Source organism: Aptenodytes patagonicus, chromosome 15 (genome assembly GCF_965638725.1).
Source record: "Aptenodytes patagonicus chromosome 15, bAptPat1.pri.cur, whole genome shotgun sequence".
NCBI lineage: Eukaryota > Metazoa > Chordata > Aves > Sphenisciformes > Spheniscidae > Aptenodytes > Aptenodytes patagonicus.
Genome location: NC_134963.1, coordinates 1092288 through 1120205, shown reverse-complemented (window position 1 = coordinate 1120205; position 27918 = coordinate 1092288). Strand labels below are relative to the sequence as shown.

General features: G+C 39.7%; 2 protein-coding genes and 1 non-coding gene across 4 annotated transcripts; 1 reads left to right on the top strand and 2 right to left on the bottom strand.

The window, feature by feature from the left end:
• Positions 1-6444: 6444 nt before the first annotated feature.
• RANBP1 (RAN binding protein 1) lies at positions 6445-17729 on the bottom strand. Its single transcript, XM_076353115.1, has 6 exons — positions 17626-17729; positions 15509-15645; positions 13479-13636; positions 11342-11470; positions 9278-9343; positions 6445-8287 (listed from the first exon to the last, which is right to left on the bottom strand). Exons 1-6 carry the CDS (start codon positions 17638-17640, stop codon positions 8163-8165), a joined length of 630 nt encoding a protein of 209 aa, XP_076209230.1. The 5' UTR covers positions 17641-17729; the 3' UTR covers positions 6445-8162.
• Positions 9058-9190, bottom strand: LOC143167692 (small nucleolar RNA SNORA77). Its single transcript, XR_012996582.1, has one exon. It is a non-coding gene; the product is annotated as a small nucleolar RNA SNORA77 (small nucleolar RNA).
• Positions 17730-18286: 557 nt separating the features above from the next.
• TRMT2A (tRNA methyltransferase 2A) lies at positions 18287-26128 on the top strand. Of its 2 annotated transcripts, XM_076353113.1 has the most exons (11): positions 18287-18904; positions 19639-19747; positions 20244-20425; positions 21326-21440; positions 21701-21816; positions 22448-22559; positions 23637-23759; positions 24401-24476; positions 24982-25098; positions 25317-25413; positions 25738-26128. In XM_076353113.1, exons 1-11 carry the CDS (start codon positions 18294-18296, stop codon positions 25994-25996), a joined length of 1917 nt encoding a protein of 638 aa, XP_076209228.1. In that variant the 5' UTR covers positions 18287-18293; the 3' UTR covers positions 25997-26128. The 2 variants fall into 2 exon arrangements, with proteins under 2 accessions (XP_076209228.1, XP_076209229.1); XM_076353114.1 differs by lacking the exons at positions 20244-20425; positions 21326-21440.
• Positions 26129-27918: the final 1790 nt, after the last annotated feature.

Sequence of the window (27918 nt, the reverse complement as noted above, 5' to 3'; positions counted from 1 at the left end):
GCACAAAGAGTTGTAGCTTTCATAGCAACAAAAAAGACGCATCTCCAAACCTCAACTGATCTTAAAGATCACTGTGCAAGCCTGGTCTGCGCTGCACAGTCATCCTGTGGACCAAGACACTTTCGCTGTGCAATAGTGCAGTCATGCAGAACCAGCATTTCCAGAAGACGGCTGAGACATTCCATGTTACAAGGTGTCCTGATTTCAGCTGGGATAGAGTTAATTTTCTGTCGTGGGTTGACAACCAAGTCCCACACAGCCACTCACTTCCCCCCCTCCCGGTGGGATGGGGAGAGAATCGGAAGGGTAAAAGTGAGAAAAATCATGGGTTGAGATAGACAGTTTAATAATTGAAATAAAACAGTAGTGGTAATAATAATAAAAGAATATACAAAGCAAGTGATGCACAGTGCAATTGCTCACCACCCACCAACCGATGCCCAGCCAGTTCCCGAGCAGTGGTCACCCCACCCCCAGCCAGCTCCCCCCAGTTTATGTGCTGAGCATGATGTCACATGGTATGGAATATCCCTTTGGCCAGTTTGGGTCAGCTGTCCTGGCTGTGCCCCCCCCAGCTTCTCGCTGGCAGGGCATGGGAAGCCGAAAAGTCCTTGACCAGTGTAAGCACTGCTCAGCAACAACTAAACCATCGGTGTGTTATCAACATTATTCTCACCCTAAATCCAAAACACAGCACTGTACCAGCTACTAGGAAGAAAATTAACTCTGTCCCTGCCAAAACCAGGACACAAGGCTACAGAGTTATGCAGAATTGTGTTTTGAGATTTTTTTTTCTGCTGCACATTGTAGATTACCTATCAGAAAGCAATAAATTTCTGTAATTTGGTGTCCAACAATTCCCACAGTTTACCTCATTTCCTTCCCACTAACGTTCCAGTTCTTGAAAATGGTCTATTTTCAAGACAGCATAAAGCACTGCTGAGCAACATTCAATCTCACTATTAAAAGGCAAGTATATTTAAAGCCTTGAGATGACTTTACCATTCAAACAGTAAGGATGTCTGAGGAGGACTTGACTAAAGCAGAATAGGCATGTCTCAGAGTCGCTCTCCTGGAACACCTTTATTTCGAGGACTGTAGTTTCTGGATTCATACTACCTGATTAGCGTGCCAGAAGATTTTGGCAGCACTGAGGCAAATTAAAGATTTAATGACTACCCAAAGAACTAATACAGCTACAAAGAACAATCTAAAAATAATCTGGCAGAGTATGGCTAGTAATTGCATGTCTTTTTGCAAGATTCTACTCTGAAGTTTTACCTCAAAAGAGAAAGGGCCAACCACAGAAGCTGTGTTGGAGCCACATGCCAGGGTACCGTCCTCAAAGCTGGTAAGATGAAAGGAAACTCACGACAGAGCAAGCATCAAGAAATCTTGATTGCTGTGCAACTTTCATATCAAATCATGGCACTAATGCTAGCTGGAAATCTTAGCTACGTGGTTAAGAAAATTCTTTCATTTTGCAGACTTGGAAATACTGAAAATCCCGGGAATCTTTTATTGGTCACTGGGCAATTTAGCTCCTAGCTCATATTAGCTGTTGTCATTAAACAATGACCAGAATAATTAATTCTACTTTTCTTACTGGATTTGCTTACTACAACAAATGCATTTGCCAGTCCATGTAGTACCAGTGACCTGCGAACTGATCAGGGTCACTGGCAGGATCCTGAAGGATCAGCAAATAGATCTTTAGTAAAAGCTGTTTTTCCCTCAAACTGGCAGTGCTCAGTACAGGGGACATCTGGATCATCGTGCACAGCATGGTGCTGGCAGAAAGTCCAAGCAAGGCTAGACAGTTCCGGGTACAAGCCAGGCCTACTAAGTTACCCATTGGAACTTTAATATGACAATTTTGATTTAGTTGTTCAAGTTTATTTGTTACTAGATATATCAAGAAAATATTGCCTAATAATGGCTTTTCAGTAGCCTAAAGAGAGATCCCACATAATTTTCTAGATTATTCCAAAAGATGTTTTCCATGGAATAGCATTTGCTCAGAACAGAAGTCATGTAACACGTATTTCCTAACTGCAGTGATGGGGCACGTCAAGTTGCATTTATTATGAGACCTTGATTACTTTTTTTTTTTTTTACAGACCAATTCCTAAACCATCCCCCCACAAGGAACTACTTACATGAGAATAACGTAGGCCTCTGAATAGTTTTGAAGATTCACCAACCACCCTGTTTAAGACCATTAATAAAGTGTAATTCTCCTCTACTAGGATGAAATATCACTCTGAATGATGCTGCTGAAATTCAGAAAGCCAGTGATTCATGTACCAGCAAACAAATTAAGATATTAAAACCGATAAGCACTATTTATATGAAGCAATGTAACTTTAATTATACCTAGTAGAATAGTCTTGAGAAATATCCTCCAAAGAATGCAAAATATTCAGTGATTTTAGTGTCCAATCCATCTTTGTTGATGTTTACATAGCTATAATTCCTTTTATGGAAAAACAGCATTAGAAAACTTTTGGCTACTTGAAACGAGGACAGCCAGCACAATGTAAGTAGGCAAGAACTTGTGACACCATTAGCTTCTCTGTTAACTCATAAGTAAATTGCACATCTTGATACCACAGTTAATATCTACAATACAATTAATCAGCTGAGGTAAATTTGTAGAGTCAAGACTGATAAACAACAAAAAGCTGAACTTCTCCAGCTTGAAAGTTGAAAATAAGTGTAAGACTATAAAGTTCATGAAATACTTGCAGTAGTCAGATACCTTCCACAAAATACAGTTTGCTGTACATAACATCTAATCCAGAATTGTGCTAGCACCTGGTTTGTACTTAAAACATTTGTGATTGTATTGGTTAAAAGCATAACAGACACTATAGTCCACAAACCCTAGCTTCACCATGAATACCTAAAAAAAGTATTTCTACAAATGTAATCTAGTTAAGGATCTAATGTAGGTTGCATTTTCAGAGTCTTTCAAGTATGAACAGGTCTGAAGTCAGTGGTTAATGTCTAATGTGATAGAAGTGGACAAAGATATTCCATGCTTAAATTTGCATATTGGAAAAATACACCAGTGGTCATAAATCTGATGCAGAACTGTAGATACTAATAACTATTCAACTCTTAAATATGAGGGTTTTTTGCTCCTGTGCTTGTGAGTTTTCACAACTTCAAGAATTATTTCCTTATTATTGGAAATACATAATTGCACAAACTGCTTACTTGAGAGAGCACCTTGTTTTCACATGAACTACAGTCTGAGAAATCACTTACATGTACAATCCACTCTACAGCTGATTACTTCAGACTTTTCTTCATCAAGCAAAATAATTCTGATCTGTTGCAGTTAGTTTTTGTTATCTCTGACTCTGAAAATGATACATTGTCAAAGATTTAGTTAAGGTTAGTGAAAGACTGGTAATTCCTCTTATTTCTATTTTATAGAGTAATTCTAGCTAAATCTAATTAGGAAGACCTTTGAAGTAAATCCTAAATAAACCATTGTAAAAGCAAAAATTAAAAAAAAATCCTTTTACACACCTCACTTCACTAAACTAGTGCAAGTTTACACATAGACAAGACCTCAGCAATTTAGGAACACTTTGAAATTAGTTTAGCTAATCAAAATTAAGACACTAGCTTGCCATAGACAGCTTAGAAAATACAGCTTGCTAGAAACAAGCTGGACCAGCCAGAACAGATAGGCATACTGGGAACAGAAGGGCAAAAATGAAGACGGCTACAGAGACTTAATTGGAGAGAGGCTTGGGTTTGTTTTAAATAACCACCCCACTGTTTAAGTACTCAGCATTGAAAGCTGATGGCAATCTGTACGGGAGACCAAAAGAAAAAAAAAAAAGGCAGTTTATAATGTTATCTCCCCTACAATCTCCATTTCTACACAAATAGTTGCAATTCAATATTATTAAGGTATCGAGTTTCCTGAACTCTGAATCAGATAGTCTTTAGAGGAAAAGTTTCTAGTTAACGTTAAACCTTTTCATTAGGTTATTCAAGAGAATGCATTGGGAGATGAAGCAGCGCGAGGCACAGCACTTCTGTTGTGGGAAGTCAGAGTTCAGCATGACTCGTCATTAGCCATAAAGCACAGCATCCACCTTCCAGACCTGACAGATTCTCAAACCGGGAAGTCCATGCTCCGAACTGGTACAGCCGGTCTGGGCTGCAGGTGCTCCTGCAGTAGCAGGCAACAAAGTACTGCTCAGGCTGCGGGTGCTTTCTGAACCAAATACCTCCCCACACATCCACACAGAATACCAAGTGAGAAAAGAGATGGTATACCTGCAAACCTCACCCCTCCTCCTCCTGTGCACAGCCCTATCACAGTTCTGTCCATGGTGAAGGTATATGTACAAACGAATCCCTCATTTTTCAGTTAAATCCTTCAGATTTTTAAATTAAACAAGTTCCAAGACATTTAGTAACAACATTGAAAGAACTATTCACACTCATATTTTTGCCCTTTACATACAGGTATTTCTTGAGCATGTTGCATCAAAAATAATAAAGATTCACAACATTCTCATGTCTGCAGAGCGTTAAGAAGAATTTTAATTTTCTGAGTTTTTGGTATCACAGAGAACTTGTGTTTGATACAAGCTACCTTATTACACAGGAAAAAAAAATCATCATTTACAGTGTTAAAATACAGCAAATTGGGGTGTTTGCAATTTGTGAATGAGACATAGTATCACCAATACAAGCTTATTCCTGGGGGGGGGGAACCACGACCTATTAGTGTAGTCTTCAATGTAATTAACACGGGATTTAGAGAGAACTATTTTGAATTCATTTTTATAATAAAAAAATTAAGTCTATTTTCTTAAGAGCTTAACTACGTGTTAAGAAGATACTATTTTGATGCTGATCAAAATTTAACTATTTCTAAGTTAAATTCATTATTCAGGTGTCCTCAGACACTCATCCATCCAGTTTTATGCACACAAAACCATTAGTACCAACAAAGGCTGGGATATTAAGCCTGGCTATATAGCATCTTTCTGCACTTGAAGCAAGCAGAATTTGTACAAATGGCAGACTTTAGCATCTGACAATGCTTTACTAATCCTATTCTGGTTTCCATTTGTTACCAAAAATGGATTAAAACCTCTTAAAAATCTTCACCTGTACTTTCTGTAAGATTCAGCCATATTCTCAGTAACGCTGTTATTGAAGTTAGAAGTGCTTAAAGAGACTTTATTCTCCAGCCAGCTGCATTAAACAAAACTATATTCCCCATTATTTTAGTCTACATTTAAACATGCTAAGAGTTACCTTGCCTCACTGGGAGTAAAAGAGAAAGTAGCCACAATTCAACTGCAGGTGTTAAAATAGCCTGGAATCCAATTTGTCTCTAGAATCCTGGAGAAAAATTAAGTCTCAACACCCCCCTATAAAGTGCAGAAAGTAAAGATTCAGTGAATTTCTGTACTGTCTGAACACTGAATTAGAAAAGTTTCTGCATGATCCATTTTTACTATGACACAATACCTTCAAACAGGTTCAGACGTTTAAATCACACTGAAGTTATTGCCATTTCAGAAACAAGTATAAGGCAACCGACATATTTTAGTAGTTGCCCACAAATTCGTGCAGGAACTTTTGCACTACAAGCCTACCTTTTTGTCGAAGGACTATTACAATTTTGAGCCAAGTTATTATTTTAAGACTCTATCACCTGACGAGACAGGTCAGGTTCTACCATCTCAATAACCCTGTTAACAGTGAAGACAGTGGGAAAGCATGAAAACCTGGTGACCTGGGCAGGGGGGACAAGACTACTCTATGTCAGCTAGAACTCAAGAATACTCAGTATACAGTAAGCTACAAAAACATTTCAGAGACATCTCTTGGTAGTCTATGTTGCATATAGAAAAGTTTATCATTAGAATGACTTACACAAGAAAAGCCTTATTTCACCGAGATCAATTTTAAAAATACTTACTGCTTTTTATTTTGTAGAACAGCACACCTGTGGCTTCTAAAGTGACCAGAACATTGACTAACCATCCTTTAGTTTAGAAGACTCAGACATTCTTCAGCCAAACACTATCCAGAGAAGTTATTTTACTTAGTGGTCCCTCATAACTTGGCTCTTTGAGATTGCAGACTTGCACTAAGGATGGTTATAATCCATGAACTGTAAACATGGATCAGTTAACCTAAACAGGAGTGGAAATGTCTTGAAATCATTTAAGCATGCATGAGTAAGTAAAGAGGGGAATAAGAGAGGGTAATAAAATGAAGCAGGAGTCGTCAATATCTAAGACTAAGACAAATTAAGTCATTCAAGTGTTTCCTCCCCTCTTCTGTACAGTGTTTGACAGTGAAATCAAACTCACCCATTTTGCTGCCTTCACCACTTTACCCCTGCAGGCTAAAAATGCATTCCCAGCAAGAGTTCTTTAAATAAAAAGCAAATCCTTTAAATGAAAATTTAAATTTATTTTGAGATTTTTAAATGTCATTTCTATCAATTTAGACACACTGTTTGACATTATCAGATCAGAGAATTTACAGTGACTCACGGATAAAGATTTGGCTTTTACATACTTCAGAATAGCTTTGTCTTGTTATTTCCAAACCAGAAACACTAAAAAGCATTTTATTTTGCCTTTCAACCATCTTTGTTAATTAACAGACTTTTAATATCTGCTGTACTTGAAAGGGAACACGCACAACACCAAAGGAATTGCTTTGTTTGAATGAAGCGAATACCTTAATTAGAGTTCCAGATTTAAGACTAGTTCATTGTAGCATCAAAAGGCAGCGCTAAGTAGAAAGAGAAGATTTTTCTTTTTTTTAAATATATTTTCCTCAGGTAGACTGCAGAGCCTGACCTACTTGGAAAGCCTCTTTATGAAGATAAAAAGGTCTTGCTGTCCAATGTTAACATCATACAGCCTTAAAGTTTAGAATTCCATTGCTATCCTAACGCTATCCTTGTATTAGTGGTTAACAATGAAATTCAATTCATCTATCAGAATTAAAAATTGTGTTGATTTTATTGCTTACTATAGTTTATCTTCCTACTCTTTAGCACTAACTTGAAATCAGATAAACAGAAAACATTTGCAGGGAAGCGATTTGATCAGTTTGCCCATTTTGGCAAGGAGAATGCCCCTCAAGCGTGTACAACAGTTAACTGTTCCAAAGTGAATGTCAGACCGCCACTCTCCAAGAGGGACAGCCTCTCACCAGGCATCTTAAAAGTTCAGAACCCCTCCAATTTGTAAAAACAATGCAAGCTCCAAAGCCCTGAAAAAAAGCTTATAAATTTTAGAGTACAACTTTTATGATATGCTGACACAGGGAATCTCATAGTAAGGTACTCAAACAGTTAAGATTCCTTTATATACACCTTAGTATAACAGGCTGCTGCTGCCTTCAGTCAGCAAGTAGCATATCATGGAAGATCTGGAACCACAGCAACAACTCTGTGCTACAGTCAAGCATTTGTAATATTAAATTTGAGGAGGGGGGCGGGGAGCGGAGATTTTGTTTTGTAAGAAGAAAATACTTCTCTCACGGAAAATAAGTCTCACATAATACATTTTCTCCCCCACCTTTATTTTCACTGTCTGATGGGACATCATCAATAGTGTGCCAGGAATGTTCTATCGCCTGATCCCAGAAGTCTGCTGCATTTCAAGAATCACAGGCACATTCCCTGCTCAGGAACACACAGCAGAAAAAGTGTGAAAGGTCTGTTATATTAGTTTTAGAAGCCATATAAGAAACATGTATGTAATCTTAATCTTCCCTGTTGGTAAAGTCTGTTAACCTAGTTAATCCACAGGTATGATGATATGTATCTCAACACCGAATGAAACAAGTGTATTCATAAGCTTTTAAGTATATAGAAAACTCAGTTCTGTCCTCTGATGCTGTTTTCAAGTTTGTTTTATTCACTCGTTTGGATGACTATAAATAAGTGTTTCCACTGTGGAAAAGAAAGTTAGCACAGTACATTTTCATGACTGGGGAATGGATTTTCTGAAGACATCTTCAAAAGGGCAAAAGCTTAGAAAAAACAACCTGAACGTTGAATTCAGTTCCTTATAAAGTCCCTTGTAAAAAAAAAAAAAGAAAAATAAAGAAAGGAAAAAAAGTAAAGGAAAAACTGCAAGGCCCAGGATGATTTATTGCTTTTCTTCAGTTTTTTCCTTGGTCTCTTTCTTCTCAGATTCTTTGCTCTCTTCCTTTACAGAAAGCTCTTCTAGTTTTTCAGCAACTTTATCAGCACTATCATTTTTGTCTGTGCCTGCTAAGAGATTGATTAGGAAAAAGGTTACATACAGGCAGTAATGGATTTTCCTGTTACAGGGGAAAGAGTAGAGAAGTGGAGGGCGAGAGGGATGGGGAGAGACAGCTGGTATTTAGAGTAAGAACAGAAGTAAAGAAATTCTCCACTGAGCACTGGAGTGATTAATTCAATTTCTTTTCCTTTGGTAACTACCCCAGGTGTCAGAATTCAAGAAATTCCACTTGCATATTTTCATCACTAAATGAGGGCCTAATCATAGTGACTGAGAAACACATAACATTTGGTCAGCTTTGCTGCTACCAGTAACAGACTCCATACAGTGTCCAGTGAAGTAAATGTCTCAGGTCCCTAGCTTCTTGCCTGTCTTAACCAAAAAACCAAAAGTCAAGTTCCCCAGTTTGAAACTGGGGAATAGGAAGTTCTTAAGACTGAAAAATTCTGACCTAAATATCTTGAAGAGCATTGACTGCAGACCATTAGTAATCTGTACTTTAGAAAGATGGAAGTGTTTATTTTACATGGTGAGATATCTTGTCACATAGGCAATTCTACAAGGTGGTGTTAATCTATTAAATAGAGACCTGTGAAGAAATGCTACAACTTCATACACATTAACAACTATAAAAATTAAGTATTCTACTTGCATGACTACATATTTGTGGGATTTGGGCAGGGGGACTGGAAGGAGGAAATATCACCGTGATTGCAGTGTTCACAGTTCATTTGTGTAGCATGAACCAGAAATGCTTCCTTAGTAGCCTTTCCAAAAAAGCCATGTCCCAACAGCAATTGTAACAGCCTTCTACAAGAAAGAAGGCAATTGTCACTCCTGTGAACTATTACTCTCGCAGACAGAAAAAGCACCTGAACTGAAGGCTGCAGTTCAGGACAGAGTGAGTCTGCTGAAACACAGTCATACTCCAGGGGGCTACAACCACTCAAAAAGCTAGAAAAAGTGGCATGGTACTACACTTAGACTTTTAATCTTACCTTTCTTTGCTCTCTTGTCTACTTCATTCCTGCATTCTTCAAATTTTGCCTTGAATTTCTGTGCATCTGTTTCAGTAAAGACAGAATATTTTTTCATTAGTTTTACCTCCTTGCAACATTGAGTACTTCCAATCTTGAGGAAAGATACCTGAGGAGAAGTTTTGTGTAAACAAAACTTGTAGGCACTTAGGAAGTAATCTAGTTTAAAAAAATCATACAAGATGCTATGCAAAATTCTTGAATCACATCTTTGTGCAGAAACAGTTTATTTTCTTTAGCAAGTCTATTAAAGCAGCTTATTTTGCAAAATATTTAAAACATAATGCCAGAAGGAGCTGTTTTGTAGTTATTGCAACTTCCAGCTGTCCCTAGCCTACAGGAATAAGAATATGATGTCAGACACTGCTAATATGACTATCTGTGTGCAAAAGACTGAAGATTAGCTTTGAACTACTATCCTTGTCAGCTACATTATACCCTAAAAGACCTCCACATCCTCACCATAATTTAGGGTTCTTAGCATCAAGAACAAAACACAAAGCCTGTTTCATCAGTACAGCATTGAGATTCAATACCCAAAGGCCTGGACTCAAGCTATTCCCGACTACAATAGCTAAGGAAGCATTACCTTCATTATGTTTTGATCTAAGCCACCACTTGATTTAACAGTCATTCCAAGCAGTTTATCAAGTTACAATAATGTTTCTACACGAGCAATACAAGCAACAAGACACAAAAGCAGATCAGGAAAGGTACTTTCTAACACCAGAACTATAAAGGTAACTTGGTATGCCAACTTGGTTTGACTGACCACATGAGGTCACTGTTGCCCCACAGGAATTCAGAAGCCGCTATGAAACTAGTCCAGGAAGTATTTGCATCAATTCCTTTTCAAGTATCTCAAGAAGGAAAGACACTTGAAGGGCACACTTATGTCTGTTCACCTGTCACCTTCTTAGTCAGTACTGCAAAGGGTAAACAGGCAAAGAGGACTACTCCCTCAAGACAGAACACTCAATAAGCTGAACAACCCCTATCAGAAAGAGGGAAAGACTTTTCAAAGATGAGCAAATAGTTACCCAAAACCTTTAATTTCATATTTGATTAAGAAAGAAGCAAGCACTAAGCAAGTGGATCAGAAAGATTTATTTGGCTAAACAATATGATGTTGGAGGCTTGAGGAAAAGGAAGCAAGCAAGATATACCAAGTTCTTCCCAGATGTAGGCAAATCCATCTAGTTTTAAAATATACAGCCACTTTATTAGCCATCTAGCATGTATGGAGAAGAGGTGGCTAACACATTAAACTTGTGCGGCAAATGGTAAAGCAGGAAATGCAATAACTTCTCTCCTCTTTCATTTTGCTTCTTTTTTCAAGAAAAAAGCCCACTTCTTTGATTCAATCCTAAGGCATTGCGAAATCTACACTGTCATTAAGCCCTACTAGCTGATCCATATGTAATTACAGACCTACTTTCTGTTCTGGTAGTCAATGTAGTCACTCCAGAAAAACCCACCAACTAGTATGATAATTGGGTTTGACTAGCACTTTTCACCGAGTGTTCCATTTAATCAAAACGAAGATACTACATACTTCATTTAAAAAAAAAAGAATAAAAATCAGATGTTCTGCTAATGCAGGTGGACCAGAAATCTCAGGTCAGTATTTCCTTGTTTCTAATGTAAAAAAATGTAATCTTAACTACAACTGAGCACCTGAGATAAATGAAAGCAAGCTGCATGTATTAATCTCTACCCCACAGTATTACTGCTTTTAGTTTTATTCTAACTGGCATTACACTTGCATGAAATGGCTTAAGTTAAAAAAAGCGCCTAGGGCAGAAAGCTCTATAATTACTACTGGAGACCTAATTATTACACTGTTCATCAACATGTATGGTTAAGTGATTAACTGACTTCTCTCAGTTAAAGCAGTAATTAGCTAACACTACCGTGGAGCAGTAAGATACAGTGTATCTACAACAGTGGTTTACAGTAGTGTTTAGACATGTAGTGTAACATAACAGTATACAATCAATGCAAGTTCAGTGCCAGTCCACTCACTCTCTGCATTTAAAAATCGGATTGCCAGAAGTTCAGGCTTGGGGCTTTCATCTGCAAAGTCAGCATGTGTGTTCCAGACCCATGCCCTGTCGCTCCCAGCATTAGGCTTCAGCTCCATTAAGGGTGTGACTGAAAAGAAAGCATTAAAAGATGTACGCAGCACAATAGTAAATGTTTTCCACACCAGCCTCCATAAATCTTACTGACAACTGACTGCGATGGTTACGTAAAGCACTTTACACAGAATTACTTTTGGATAAATAGAAGACAATGGTGCCCATATATATTTTTCCTTACATCCTCAAATAAAATGATGCAAGACCATTACTGTATAAAAGAATGCTAGATTCCCTATTGTTAAGAAACTGAGAGTTTAATTCAATTCTTGTTTAAAACAGATGACTGTGATACTAAGAGAGATGCAGTCACTAAGCACAACGCCGAAGAACAGTCAAATGGTTTAGGAGGAAAAGGCATACAGGCAGACAAACAGCATTCATTCTTCTTTTGCACACTGAAAATACTACATACTACAAAAAAAAAATTAAAAAAGCATTATTCCTACAATTAGTCATCAAGTCAGGTTCATTTCTCTCCCATCAGTTTAAAGCTCTACTACAAAGTATTAAAGAATTCTGCAGTGCTGCAAGATGTGCACAGCATATTTTTCAATCCCTTCGTTCCTTCCCAGTAAATGGAGCCCTTTCCCTCCAAGACACTATAATTACTTCACCTGACTGATTGGAGGAGTTGAAATGTTACTTCTCACACTACTCTAAGACTTTTTACATTACACACATGCAAAGTTTAAGCAGGGCTTTTTTTCTCCCCGACCCCTGTGTCCTTTGTTTAGTTTGGAAGAAATCTGAAGTCTACTCACTTTCTTCCATTTCTTAAATTTAGAGATCAAATTACATTTTATTTCATTTAATGTTTTGCAAAAATGAAGAGTCCTTTTGTCTGCCTGTGAGTCAGCAGAAATTCAATAAAGAAATCGATACTGAAAGCAGTTTTTCCTGGAAAAAAACCACATTTGACATGAACACTATAAATTTATCAATTCTGTTTTGCATATGCACAACATTTCTTTTCCTAAACGAAAGTGTTATTCTTATTGGTTGGTGACTACACTGCTTTCATATTTGCCATTTCATTTACTAAACAGGAACACCTGTGTCCTCTGAACAGTCTGACTCTCTTATAAGACCTACCCAAAGAAAATAAGCATTATTGTTTCTGACTTCAGATTTGTATTGTTACTTCAAACAAGTTATTTCAAGTTATCTAAATGTAGTTTAACTCCACAAAGTACTATACACAAGTCTTCATATAAGAACCTGAGTATTACCAAAGCAAGCAAGTAACAAAGTATTACCAAATTAGTCTACTTGTTGCTAGTTATATTGACTTTCAAGTCTGTCTTGCCCTTTCATGTTTATTTTTATTCAAAGCGGATCAAAGGAACAAACCTCTCCTGCTCCATCAGCTCTCAATACACATTCTTTTTGAATGAGTTTGCTGAATATACCACGTTCATTTCAGTTTATTTCACAAGCAGAGAAAGGCAGCCACAGATTAGTTTAGCACCTCAGTATCTGTTTTCTGATGGTTAAGCAATCGCTTCTACCAATTCAAACATTTAGCTCAAAGTAGTAAATTATTACGATTGCTAATTTCTCATTCTTTTATGAAAACAAGCCAGCATACATTAATTTCTTATCCTCAACAGTATTAAGGCCTATATTTTCTACACTTTATTAATCATTAAAAAACCACACACACACTGGGAGCAATCACATAATGTCTGTCTATCCCAGCTAAATTTTAAAGTGTCTTTAGAACGCTATCAGTCTGAAGAAAAAAAAAACAACTTTTTTGCAGGCAATCACCAAAACCAACTACAGCTTCTTTCCATTAATAAAAATAAGCACTCATTGATTTTGAGGCTTGTAGCCTTCTGTGCAGAGCAAGAGACAACTATATTTACAATCTAATATAAATTTGACGCCTCTTTAAAGACATACAGTAATTCTCTAGCTGCTACTAAAAAGCCACTGAGCTCTTAATCTACAATGTACAATTCTACAAGCTTATTTTTTAAAAACAAAAGTAAGAAGTATAGCAACATATAACATACTGTAATGGTTTGCACAGATTTTTAGGGTTTTATCCCTCCTCATGAGGAGACGAATTGTTCCCTTCTCCTTGTGTTTCAGGAGTTTTACATCACCAGTTCCTCGTTCCTTCCATTCTGGAAGGTCATTCTCAGATGCAAATCGGAATAGCTTTGCTCGCCTTGAAGAAGAGAGAATTTAAGAAGTTAGCCTGCATGCAGAAACATTTATTGAAACAGCATACTCGCCTGAACAGTATGGCTGTTTTTTTAAAAGCCACACACAAGAAAGAAAACAATTCCTTTTGTAAGGTTCCCTGTTCTACTTCAGCATGCAAATTTAGAAACTGATATGATAATAGTTTATTATTAAATTTGAATTTAAGAATTATGTAATAGCTATACTAAAATTCAACAGATTCTGGACACACATTTGGGGGATGATAAACATATTTTGTGTAGGCAACCTTTTAAATTAAGGTAGCTAATTAACAGGTTTTGCTATAGCTAGAGTTCTTATATATATATTATAAATACAACTGCTACATCTAACCAGCAGTATTTATTAATTCAAGAAATTGAGCAGCTTGAGACTAAGTAAAGACTCCTGTATCATTCCAAGCCCAATGTTTGATCAACTGTTAACAAAGTGCCTCACCCTCTACAGTCACTCATTTCCTTTTAACTCCAAAAACCTAGTTGTTGCTATTCTTAAATCAGGAATAAAAGAAGCTTAGTGCTGCACTGCAGTGCAACATAACTGCTTCAGAACATTACTGCTTAATCTTCCAAGATGCCAGTGTGCCAAAAGAGAAACAAAAGTAGTTTGGGACATTAGTCAAAACTGACTCAAGAGACAGTCTGAGCTCTGCTAGTGAGGAGTTTAAAACACTGCTACAGGAAAGGAAGCACCTGCTCACACTACAGGATATATATAAAAAAATATACTTTTATAGAAAAGAGCAAGGGATAGGGACTTGTAATAAGCTGGGTCCTTCAAGAGTAGGTGTCAGATGTTGGAGCAAGCTACTCTAACAGATGCTCTGATGCAGATGAACTACTTTGTTCCAAAGCAAGTCCTTCCTTCCAAGTCCAGCTGGCATTCAGTAGGTGATTCCCCTAAGTTTAGCTATCAGAACAACCAGCATTCAAAAAAAGGATTCCTTTCCTCCTTCACCCCTTTGTAGACATAAAAATGAACCTACAGAGCACTGAAATGTACACTGTTATTTCCCCCCCTCCTTTTTAAATAAAAAATTATTCTTTCCATCCGATTCTGCACATCACATGCAGAGAGGCCTAATGGTCAGAGATCTCACTACGCTACTTGTCAGAAACTGACCATCGCTTTAGTTTTTACCAGAATCTGTATAAGGAGAACCCTAAATCTCTCTTCCAGATGAACAATACCTGTCTGCAATTAAGTAAAAGCAGTATTTTTTAAACCTATTTAAAGCAAACACATCATGGATCAAATTCAAAACACTTCTAAAGCCTGTAGCCTACATAGGCAGATGTAGTTCAGGCAGATCATACATCTTAAGCAAGCTATCCTGATTTGACAATAAGCCCAATCTAAGGATAAAACTCTGTTTAAGACAACAGAAAGGTACTGCCACAAATGCCCCAATATTGTACTGCATCTATTGCTTTTATTGCTTCAGTATATCATACATCACCCTTTACAACTAGGGATGCACGGCAGTAACACTATATACATCTTATTTTTTTCCCCCAAGATACTTGTTTTATACTGTGATTACACAATTTCAAACCTCTAATTATTATCCAAGTTAACGTTTTCTTTTAGGCCAAACAATAATAAAGCCAGATTTGTAATATCAGCTCCCTTCTATTGTTCCAGACTTCAGAATTTCTTGGGACATTATTATCAATCATCCCCCCAGTCAATCTCTGCCATCACAGTAAACACCAACCAACTTAGATTACCACTTCATACACAGAGATTCCTAACGAGTTATCTAGCTTTTTATAAACACATTCAAGTTTAAGCCTAATAAACATTTAGATAATATACAGAAATATTTATTTACATCTTAAAGAGTTCTTCCTCATCCTCTTCCAGAGTTTTTATTTCTTGCTCAGGAAGGGAAACTATGGGCTCAAACTGAGGATCATGGTTAGAATCATCTGCATTTTCAGTAGAAGTATCATGCTCCTCATGTGTTTCCTGGAGAGAAAAAAAACCACACACAAAACTTGCTATGTATTTAAAATCTGAAGTACTCATATCTGTGTTTAAAATGAAAACATTTATGACTATTCAGCAATTAGATCTTAGTCACTGAAATACCCTGTAACAATAAAGAAAAATTATTATAGTTGAAAACAAATGGCTTTAAAGTCAACATACAAAGGAAAAAAAAAAAAAAAAAGGTGCTCTTGCCATGCTAGATGTTTTAGTCCTACCACTCTTATTAATTGTGCAGAGGTTCAACCTTGGAGCAAATAGCTCTTGGTTATGGAAAAATAATTTCTTCAACTATTTTTCCTATATAACGTGTTTTATGCTACTACAGCACTACTATTTCTTAATGACCTATCATTAATGGGAAAAAAGAAAAAAAAAAAACCACCAAAGCAACCACCTACCCCAGCTTAAGGGACACATTACATCCAGAAGTTCATTATTCCAGTCTTATGTATGAGAATCACCCACAATCAAAGGTATTTTTGAAGCACAGTTGCAACACTGATGAAATAATTTAAGTTTTTTGCTTTAAGGCTTTTTGGGGAACTTAAAGTTATGCGTAAATGGCCAAAACACTACTTCATATTTAGTTATTCAGGAATCTGTCACAGCATTTGTTAAGCTTAAGAATTGTTTTTAGTATGTGACTAGTAAGTAAATGATAAACATGTCTAATGCTTCATACATATGCACTGCTAAGAAGCATTCAGTAGAGAAGCCTAGAAGGGAGATTCGTCTGCAAGTTTAATGAGGCCACAAACAGCTATCTCGGGTCAAGGGAACTGATCTGGGGTTTTTTGTTGTTGTTTGAATAACAGAGAAAGGAAAGCCTGTCTATACATCGAACACACTTAAATCTTATTTTCGCTTTACAGATGAAAGAGTCCACTCCTACAGGCTCTATTTAGAATATCCTTTACAGAGCAGTACACACCACACATGCATAAAGCAACTGAAATGAAGCAGTCTATTTAGAAAAGAAAAGAAAAGAAAAGAAAAGAAAAGAAAAGAAAAGAAAAGAATTAGGTAAGAAATGTTGCAAAATAAATTCTGGTTATGTCAACACCACCACACTGGCTATCATTAGTTTTATGTCCCCAGTGTTCCAGTATGTAAGAAAAAAGCAAAAAAGACAGTAAGTCACATCTGTTTTCAAGAAACAGGAAAAGAAACAAGTGGCCAAACTTTTGTATCTTGTCTCCTCCAGCAGTAAGTAGCACATCCCGTATGGTAAATCATCATCCGTTCTGCGCCTGACCAGTTAATTACAGAAGCCAGGAGGAATGCGTAATTCACAACAGCCACATGTGAGAGAAAGTAGATCCTGTTATCACGATAAGATCCCGCCCCCGCCGCGATATAAAGCGCGTGGGGCGACTCCTCTCGCCGGGCCACGGCACGAAGGGTTCAGCCGGCCGGGCTGGGGGGAGGGGCGGCAGAGAGGGAGAAGGAAGAAGGGAAACGGGCAGAGGGATCGCTCAAAAGCGCCCGCGCCGCAGACGAGAGGCTCCGGCTTCCGCGCGCTCGGGAAGGGACGCCGCCAGCGCAGGCCGGGCGGAGCGGGAGCGGAGCGCCTCGGCCTCCCGCGCTCGGCTCCGCCAAGGGACAGGCCCCAGGAGACACACGTGCCCGAGACGGCCGGGCGCCCCCAGCCCCGCCGCGCCGCGCGGAGCCAGGCGGGGACGAGGCGGCGCTGCCGCTGCCTGCCCTCCGACAAGGCCCAGCGCTCGTCCTTCCCGGCCCCGGGCCGCGCTCGGCCTCGGGCCTCCCGCCCGCCTAAGCCCTTCGGCTCCTGTGGGCCGCCCCACGTCCCCCACCCCGACAGGCCCTCACTCAGGCCCTCTCCCCCCCCCCGGCCGGGCCCCACCTGTTTCCGTTACTCGCCCGCCCTCCCCCCGGCGCCAGGCCTTCCCGCCTCGGCACCTCCTCGGCCCGCAGGACCGCTCCCGCTGCCCTCACCTTAGTGTCCGCCATGGGGCCGGGCTCGCTCCGCTCCGCTCGCCGTTGCCGCCTGGCTGCCGAGCTTCCTGCCGCGCGCCCCCGCCCCTCCCGCCTTTACCTCATTCCCGCAGCCCGCGCCGCTGCTGCCGCAAGGCCCGATGGGAAACACCCACTTTCCCTCAGCTCCCGCCCCGCCCCCGGCGCCCCGCGGCCGTCGAGGGCCCGCCGCCGAGAGAGCGCCCGCCGGCACCGGCCTGCGGCGCCGATCCCCGCCCCGGGCGCGCCCTGCCCCCGGCGGAGCCTTTTTTTGTCGCCCCGTTCCCGAGGCGCTTCCCATCAGCCCTCGCGGCGTGGCGGCCGGCAGCCCGCGTCCCGACCCAAGATGGCGCCCACGTGCGCGGCGGACGGGGAGAATATTTCGGTGCCTGTTACTGTCATTTTCAAGCGACGCGGCTGACCCCACGCGCGAGGCACGGCAGCGGTGAGGGGCAGACATTTTTTAAAAAAAACCCATATCGTTCCTCCCCCCCATCCTTCCGCAGCGGTCCATCGGTGACGCCACAGCCCCGCCCCGGGAGCCCGGCACGAGGGAGCGGGAGGTCCGCGCGGGCCGGGGTTGACCTGGCCTCCGGGCTGAGGGGGCTGGCTCCGGTGAGCGCGGCCGCTTCCGCAGGGCGGGTGGGAGCATGGAGGGGGAAGGCGATCGGTGCGGTCCCGGCCGCGTCGGGGCCCCCGTGCCGGCGGCTAAAGATGGGGCTGAAGCGGAGAGCAAGGCCGATGGAGGCGGGGGCCACCCCGCGGAGAGCCCCGCGGCCTGCCCCGACGTGTACAGATACATTAAGGGGGACTTGTTTACCTCCGAGATCTATAAAGTAGAAATACAAAACCTTCCCAAATACATCGGGTTTAACGATGTGAAAAAGTTCCTTGCCAAATACGGACTCAATCCTCATAAGATAAAACTTTTTGGGAAGCAGACGTTCGCGTTTGTGACCTTTAAGAGTGAGGAGGAGAGGGACAAGGCCGTGAAAGCCCTCCATGGGGTTTTGTGGAAGAGCCGGCACCTGAGCGTTAGGCTTGCCAAGCCGAAAGCCGACCCGATTGCAAAAAAAAGGAAGAAAGAAGAGGAGACGGAGCAGGGAGAGGTGAAGCGGCCGGCTCCCTCCAAAGCCAGCGGAGAGGAGCCTCCGAGCAAGCAAATCGCGGATGTTGTGACCCCGCTGTGGAACATGCCCTATGAAGAGCAGCTGGCCAAAAAGAAGCAGGAATGTGAACAAGTGCTGCAGAAGCTGACAAAGTAATTCCTGTTTGTAAAGCTACTGTAATGTTTACAAGACTTGACCTTATGATGGGATATAGCTAAATTTGCACAAATTGCTATCTCTAAAATAAAGTAAGTTAGAGGTAGGTCAAAAACCAAATCCCCTGACAAAGTAAATAAAAGATAATCTGCGATGCTAGGACCTAAAAACTGTTCCAGCTGACAAAACGTGCTATTGCTGTTCTTGGTCAGCCTCAAAAGATGGCTAAATGAAGGGGCATTGCTTTAAGGTCTGTTGTTCCATAGGCCTAAGCAGAAGGATGTCTGTGCCCTTAAAGTTCAAAAAAAATTGGCACTGTCAAATGGTGTAAGAGGTGATCAATCTGTAGAGATGGTAACTTACTATTAGGATTTTCTTTAAAAATCCCCTCGGATTTTTATGCCTGGTCTTTGTAGATCAGAGTATCACTTTCTATCTCTTGCCTTACTTTTGTAGATAAAATTGGCGTTCTTTTCATGCATGGGTACATTGATAAATCTAGTACCTGCCTTTATAACTACATTTAACTATTTATTTTTTTCAGGTTACAGCTCTTACAAAGTTGGAGGGGGTTTGCCTGCTAAATTCTTCTGGAAGAAACATTCTTCATCTGATGATCTGATACTTTTTTATGCCCTATACAAAAAAAGAAAAAAATATGTCTTGTGCAACTGTTAACCTCAGTTTTTCTAAATGTGTACTTTACAATTTTTGTCTCTGATTTGGGCAGGGAAATAGGAAATAACAACAGAGCTTTATTACCTTGGTTGTTCCTGCAGAAGCAGAAGTACAATAAATTGTGTTGCCCGGTAGAGGGAGTGAAAGCATCACCGTTACAGGTAATGTAATCCTAGGTAAAGTATGGGATGGGGTTAATGGGCTTAGGGTTAGATTAGTTATTTGGTTTTAAGAGACAGTGGACAAATGGAGTGTTTGACTTTTTCTTGTAACGAATGATGAATTTTAGACACTGTTGCCTTTCATGTAAATACTGTGTGGAAATATTTACGGGAAGCAGAAGACTAGTTAAAATTAACTGGATATTCCAACTTTAAAATTAATATGCTGTCCCTACAAGCTTGTGTTGTAGGCTAATACAAACATTCTTCAACAGAGGCAATATTTTTGCTCTTTAAATAACAAGACTTGCTACTACTTTTTCGTTATTGCTGTTAGTTCTCATGTGTCAAAATCCATTAATATCTTCCATATGAACAAAATGTCCTGTGTCCGTTTGCAAATACATGTAACCATGTGAGAGTTGTTTCAGGAGAAACTTGGCATGTACAAATAAGTGCTATGTAAATATCTTACATAACTTTATTTTAAATCTAGACTGAATATCGCAACAAATGTGAGTTCTTGATTGGGATTGGTGTAAATCAAGAAGACAAAACTGTGGGTTGTCGTCTTGGCAAATATAAGGGTGGTACATGTGCTGTAGTGGAGCCATTTGATACTATTCACATTCCTGCTATTGCCAAAAAAGTAGTAAAAGCTTTCCAAGACTACATAAGGTGAGCATAAGTAAAATGAGTTGTCCATAAAGGTTTTGATGTCTTACTCAAAAATATTTATAAAATTAAACATTATGAAAAGCTTAGTGTTTGTTCTCAGCTTTAAGACTTAAGATACACCAGTCTCAATTTTCAGCAATTCTTTGATGTTTACATCTTGTGCCTAGATCACTGGGTATTTTTCCCTTGCTCTTGCTCAGCTGTTCTGAGATGGAGGGACAGATACCAGCCAAACACAGCCTTATTGCAAGCAATAAGATGTATAGGTCTACAATAAAAAGTGTCTGTTATTTGAGAGCTTCTTCCACTAAATGTAAAGAAATACTCAGAAAAAGGCTTTTTAAAAGAGGAATTTGAATAACAAAGGTCAATTGCTTCCCTGGATGAAGAGAAGAATCATCCTACAACAAGGAATAAAACAAAAGTTGTAAATTTCAGCAGCAGTGCTTTTTAGAAAAAGGAGTGGTTTCTTTAGAAAGCAATTGAATGCTCAAAAATGGAAACCTCGGCGGAATCATGAAGATGGAAAGTTTGAACTTGGTATGAAGCACAGAAGCCAATGAAGGCATTATAAAAAGTTGTGTCATTCTCTGAATGCGGTGAGAAGCTGCCTATATCCTGTCTATAATTTTGGATGGGTTAAAACAGGTAAGAGGATTGTGAGAAGTAGGGACAGATTATTTTGCATTAGGAGATAGGATCTATTCATCAGTCTCTTTTTTTCTTTTTGCTTAATTAAGATGTGGAAGTCATTCTTTTCTTGACAAATCAATGTAGCCTTGCTTGTACTTAACATTTTTCATCACTTCGCATGTTGAGCTTCTTTTCTTTCAATAAACTATTGAATGTTATGCAGAAAAATAGTTCTCTGTTAAGTAACTGAGCTTCTGAAAATTGCAGGTCAACTCCTTACTCAGTTTACAGCCCAGAAACCTATGACGGTCACTGGAAACAGCTCACAGTCCGTACCAGCAGGAATGGCCACATTATGGCAATTGTTTATTTTAACCCTCAGGTATTTAAGCTGATGTATAATGTGCAGCTCAGACACACAGCTTTAAAATTACATAAATTTGGTTTTATGGATAGTGCATGCAGAAGAGAAATAGAGTAATTACTTGGTGTAGTTTACCTTGCATTACTACTCTTCTATTTAGACTAGTCTGACACATGCAAATGAACAAGTAATTAATATGCTTATAGAAGGCATCCACTAAATCGTATCTTTAAGTCACTAAGATGGTTATTCTCCCTTCTTTCAAATGAAACCTTTAGAAATTAAGTGAAGAAGAGCTAGCTGACCTGAAAACCTCTCTGGCAAAACACTTCACGGAAGGGATGGGAAAGAGCAGTGGCGTTACTTCTCTGTACTTTGTGGAGGAAGGACAAAGGTGAGGCTTTGGGAGATTTTGGTGGTGGCTGGACTTTTCGTGTTTGCAACAGAGAAGTAGGTAGCACTTCCACACCATTATTTTGTCTGTTTCATAAAAGTAGCAGCAGTGTTACTAATTTGTTGAACAGTTATTTGCCTTTTCCACAAGAGACTCCTGAAATTTCCCGTTCTCCTGTAGTGTTTGCTGGGTAAAGGCAGGTAGAGTTTCAGTGGGTGAACCCACTACTAGTTGCTGGCTGTCGAGCTGTAGAAGCATTTACTGCAGTAGATGGATATTTATTATTATCAACAAGTAACTTCTGCCTCCTTTCTTCCCTATTTTATGTGATTTTTTTAATCTCCCCATCCTCTTCCACAGAGCACAAGGCTTGCACTATCTTCATCTAGAGAGAGTGTAGGTCCTGCTGTTCACATCAGTGGAACAATTGTACACTGTAAGAAAAAAATGGCCAAGAAGATCGTCTCTAAAAGGATATGATAAATATTGGCCCACTATAAATTACTGCTTAGTATGTAGTACTACAATTTTTAAGATGACTACAGCTTTGGTAAAAAATGTAACAAACATGTTTGTCGTCTTTTTTTTTTTTTTCCTCTTTGTCTCCCCATGCCTTGCCCCCCCACCCCAGGAAATCTCCCAATCTAGAAGACTTGCCTTTGGAGCACGTGGCTGGTGATAAGTACATATATGAAGAACTTCTTGGCCTAAAATTTAGAATTTCTCCTCATGCATTTTTTCAAGTAAGGATGATACGAAGTTGCTAATTTAACTGATTTGCATTAATGCCCTTAAGCTTGGCTAATGCCGTGTAACAAGATACTATATATGTAGAGATTTAGTCTTTGGTATATATTTGGTGTGATTAAATACCTCTGAGTATTATGTTCAGCTGTAAAAACAGTGAATGAGTGTAAACTTGATGGGGGCATGTTGGAGACAACTTTTTTTTTCTTTTTGCTAGTTCAGTATCATTTGCCTCCTGGTGAACGGCAGCCTTTATGTACAGAACATGCAATATATAGGTTCAGGAGTCTTTGTAGTTCTAATTTTTGTTTGTTTTTCCAAAACCTATTTCTTCCCTTCCAACACTTTAAAGCCACAGCAGGTAGCCTATATCGTTGAAACGGGAAGTATTGAAATAGGAAGGAAGTATATTATCACTTGGCATTGTAAATATGTTGAAACTAAACAGTATTTTCTATTATTTGCCATAGATACATGCTACTTTTTTTTTTTCCCCACATAGTGTGCTTTGCTTGCTCTTTAAGACAGAGAATATGCTTGCTTTAGAGGCACTGGTTTAGAAAGCTTATTATACACAACTTCCTTAACCATAATGTGTAATTACAGCATTAACTTTAAAGCGGTATTACAAACGACGTTAAAATAAAGCTTGCTGAGTGTATTGTCACGGTTATGTTCTCCTGGTTTTGAATCTTTACTACTTCCTATTCAAGGAGAGGAAGTATTTTTAAAGTCCGGACTTCACTTTATTGCTTAGCATTTTGCTTAATTACTTTATTTGTGGTCTCCTCTAGCTTCCAGACTTACTTTTTAGGTACTGTAGAACAAGTCATGATTTTACTAGAACGTAGATAACAAAGCATTACTTCTCAGAGAGAACTGAGTGACACTTTAACATTGGAATGGTGATCTTAATACGTGCTGGTCTAGGTCAGTTACGTGTGATTTTAACTTACATGTGAAGTTGACTTGTTTCTTAGAAACAAGAAAAAGAAAACACGCTTTCCTAAGACTCATTAAAACACATTTACTGTTTATGAAGAAGTAGACCTATTTGACCCGTAATTTCACAGGTAAACACACAAGCTGCAGAAATTCTGTATACCGCCATTGGGGAGTGGGCACAACTGAGCCAAGAGAGCACTGTGCTTGACATTTGCTGCGGTACAGGAACTATCGGGATTTCTTTGGCAAAGGTGAGTGAGTACCTTCTCTTCCTGGATATAATCTACTTTTAACAGAGGTAGATCTTTAGTTGTGCTTACAGTGAAAGAAAATACTTGATGTACTTGAAACGAAACACATTATATCTTAATTTTTTCAATTAATTTCTAATTAAACTGCCTGCAGCTGTTTTACCAAATCATGAAAGCTAACCCTTGTGCTGAGCAGCCTAAATTATTTTGAAAAATTATTTTGAAAAATTATTTTGAAAAATTTTGTCAAAAGAGGCAGTAGTTCTGTAGGATAGCCAAAATTTACTAGAATCGATCCACGTAACTAATGAATAACCAACATTTCTTACATCATTTTTAGAGCAGAGCTTGCTAGACCGTAAAAGGAAATCTGGCCCCCAAAAAACAAAAGACGCCAGCATAACTGGAGTCTGTCATGTACAGGTTGGGATAGATGGGTGTTCATCCCACCATTTCAGTCTAAAAAGTCCCTCTTTATTTGTGCAGGTCCCCTCTCAGCCCTTTTTCTGGCTTCAAGGCAATAATTCTCTGTCCAGGTACTAGTCAGTGTTCATGTATAGTAGTTAATTGCTGATGCTATGAATAATGGTTAAATTTACATTTATGTACCACAGACGGATCTTTTTCCCTTGATTCTATAGAAAGTAAAGAAAGTGATTGGAATTGAACTCTGCCAAGAAGCTGTGCAGGATGCCAAAGTGAATGCCCAGATTAACGGTTAGTTAAGCTAAAATGCTAAGGTCTGTGTTAAGAAGTATAGTAGTTGTATAGCTAGTTTCTCTTTATGTATCTAAGCAGCTTGGAATTACATGTTGTTGGTGGTAATCTTGCCCATTTTAAACATTAAATCTCTCTTGAAAACATATACCATGCTAATCTTTGAGATCAATTTTCCTGTTGACTAACAGCTAGTGCTTTTTTTCTCCAAAAATAAAACTTTTCACTGTAAAAGTGAGATGAAGCCACAGTTACCCTCATAAATAAACCATTAACAGTAGCTGGTTTTTGTGGGGTTTTGCTTTAGTCCGGCTAATGGAAGATTCTCATGTTACTGTTGTTTAAATGATCTGAAGTACCAGTGATTGTTTAAATCACACTGATTTCAGGGTAGACTAAATGATTTGTAGCTTCTAAGGCATGGAACTTAATATCCAATTTGAGTGTACTGAAAGATGCTTTGACTAGATAAGTACTCTGATAACGTCTCTTCATTTTTTTATAGAACTGAATAATACTGAATTTCATTGTGGGAAGGCTGAAGATATTGTTCCTTCCCTAATTAACGTATTAGCTCCTCAGAACCTGATTACTATTGTAGATCCACCACGAGCAGGGCTGCGTAAGTTTACCTTCTCTTAAGTCCGTTCTCCCAGTTGGTGTTTGGTGGTGAACCTAAGAAAACACCAATGGAACAAATGCAGGAGGCTTCAGGTATAGCTTGAAGCAACTGGGTATCGCAGCAGTTTTGTTGATGCTGGAGCATAACCTGGAATTCTTGTGCGAGTCTGTTGATGCACACAGAACTGGTAAACGGCTGTCTTGGTTTTGATCATCTAGATTCCAAGGTGATTCTTGCCATTAGAAGAGCTGAACATCTGAAGAAGCTTATCTATGTATCCTGCAATCCTAGAGCCGCAATGAATAACTTCGTGGAGTGAGTATTTCTTGCGTTGACTAAGTAAACGTGGTAAGAAGAAAAATACATGCTTCTTGGGGAGGGGGACCATCGCTGGATTTTTATTTTAAAGCCCTATTCCTTGAGGTCTGCCTTTCACCAGAAACGGTTGACAGCTGCTACACAGCAAGCTTGGAACGGTACTGCCCAATACGCGAGTAATAATGGAAATATTAGGGGTTGTGAATAACCCTACCACGGGATCGAGGCTTGGGGAAGAAAAACCTTTCTTAGAAGAGTAGCAGTGGTGAACAGTATACTAAAATATTAATTCAGTTCTTCTCCCCTTTCTTTCCCATCAAGCCTTTGCCGGGCCCCTTCCAACAGAGTGAAAGGAGCATCCTTCCGCCCCGTTAAAGCAATGGCTGTGGATCTCTTCCCTCAGACCAGGCACTGTGAGTTACTGATATTCTTTGAAAGGGTCGACTATGCAAACGGGAGCTCTGCTGAAGCAAGGCCTGATGCTACTGAAGTCACAACAGCGGGGTACGACTCGGAGTGCTTGGATGGCACCAACCCATCTACCGTTGAGGGGAGCCAGGCAACTTCTGTACACACGTAGGTACTGCATTTGGAGAGAGGGCATCAACTTAACTCCCAAGAGACGCTTTCCAGAAACTCCTTTTGCTTGCTAACTGCTTCAGTAACGCCGTTTCTGTAACATCCAGGTAATAAATCTCTGTACAACAGAGTAGCTGCAAGGCTTCCAAGTTATTTCATCATACTAATTTGAGTTAAACTTCGTTATCTACTATTAGGCCAAATCCTGCTTTTCCCCTCCTGCCCTCAGGGGGAAATTTAGGTTAGCGAAGTAATATGTATGGTGGTCTCACTCCTTAAACAGTGGAAACATAGCTTTAAATGAAGTATTCCACAACTTGAGGTACAGAGTATTCCACAACTGTATTGAGGTACGATTTGAAACCTGGGCTGATTTTTAATGCAACAGCATCCCTTCCAGTGTGACCGTAATACCCCAGACCATAAGTTTTGGTGAATAGCTGCTGTTTATCCACAACTAAGCAACTGAGCGGTAAGGCAGACCCTGCAGACTGACTGAACACAGTATCCAATTCCCAAAGCAGGTCATCTCGTTACAGGGACCCGTAACTGTCATCACTGACTTTTTCCAGCTCTGCTAGCCTGCAAAACGGTGCCATGTCTTTTGAATGAGCTAGTAAAGATTTAGCAATCTTAAACCTTCAGTAAATCGTTCACTGGCTAAATCTTCAAGAGAAAGCAACAAACTTATATTCTAATAAAAGTGCTACAATTTCCACAGTTGAAATAATTTTATTCTGGGACTGTAGTGTCACTGACAACATAAAGGCTTTCTTGGATCATTTCCTACAATGTACAAGTAAAGCCGAGATGACTTCACTCTAGGCATACCCTCACCCGTGAAAACTTACGGCCAGAAATTAACTGTGCAGACACCAGTCAGGGCCATCCATCTTGGCAGGAAGAAGTAAGAAATTCTTAATTTTGATAAAGAGGCTCATTTTCCTCTCAGGCTGTTAGTACGTCTGCGCAGTGGATACCTTCAGTCAAGTACCTCCTGTCACAACGATCTCTAGGAAGTTCTGTAGCACCACCGAGACTTTGATCTTGTAGCAGCTTTAAGGCAGCTAACCTCAGCCTCATGGAAAATACACCTATGGAAGAGTGATGTCTAATTCGGTCATTACTGAAGAGTGAGAAAAGCAATAGGAATATTACCTCAGCTTAGTCAGTGTTTGAGGTTATAACTGAAGTGCTTTTGGACACAGCGTTTCTTTCGACCAAACCTCTGCCCTACACTCAGAAGGATCCTCTCTCAGGTATCTTCCTGGCTGTTTTACTCAGAGCCCTGTGCGGTAAGAGAAGGCGGCAGTTGCATTTCATGCCAAACCTTAACGCAGTAAGCAGGTATTGCAGACACCCAGGCCATGACGGCGGCTGCTACTTAACCGCGAGGCCCAGCACCTTAAGCTGCACTTCCAATGTGTGTTGCTGGGTGTGGAGACAAACCTGGTCGAGACTCCCACCCCTGCACAAGTTGCTCTCCAGTCAGGATTCGTACTTCCATACAGATGCTTGGCACCTAGCATTAATTTAACCGATTGTGATCCACGCTACAGAACAGACAATAATACTGGTTGTTAGAAGGAATAACCATTTTAAATCTCAAGTTATTGAACGTACTTCTAATGTACATTGAATACGGACTGAACAAAAAAAGCTACTATTACAGCACGGGGACTTGCTGATCCCCCTTTCCTGTCCAGTGAGGTAGGCGTGTGACAGCAGGTACCAAACCCAGCAACTTCAGGTTGCGTCATTTCCAACCGTCACGTCATTTAAGTAAAAATACAGATTCCAATTCAAGAAAAAGTTTTAATTCAATTTCATTCCAAATGATGTCTAACCATGTAAACATTCAATTCCTTACCAAAAAAGTGATAAAAGAAGTACTTCCATACCCAATGAGCCCGTACTGATTTA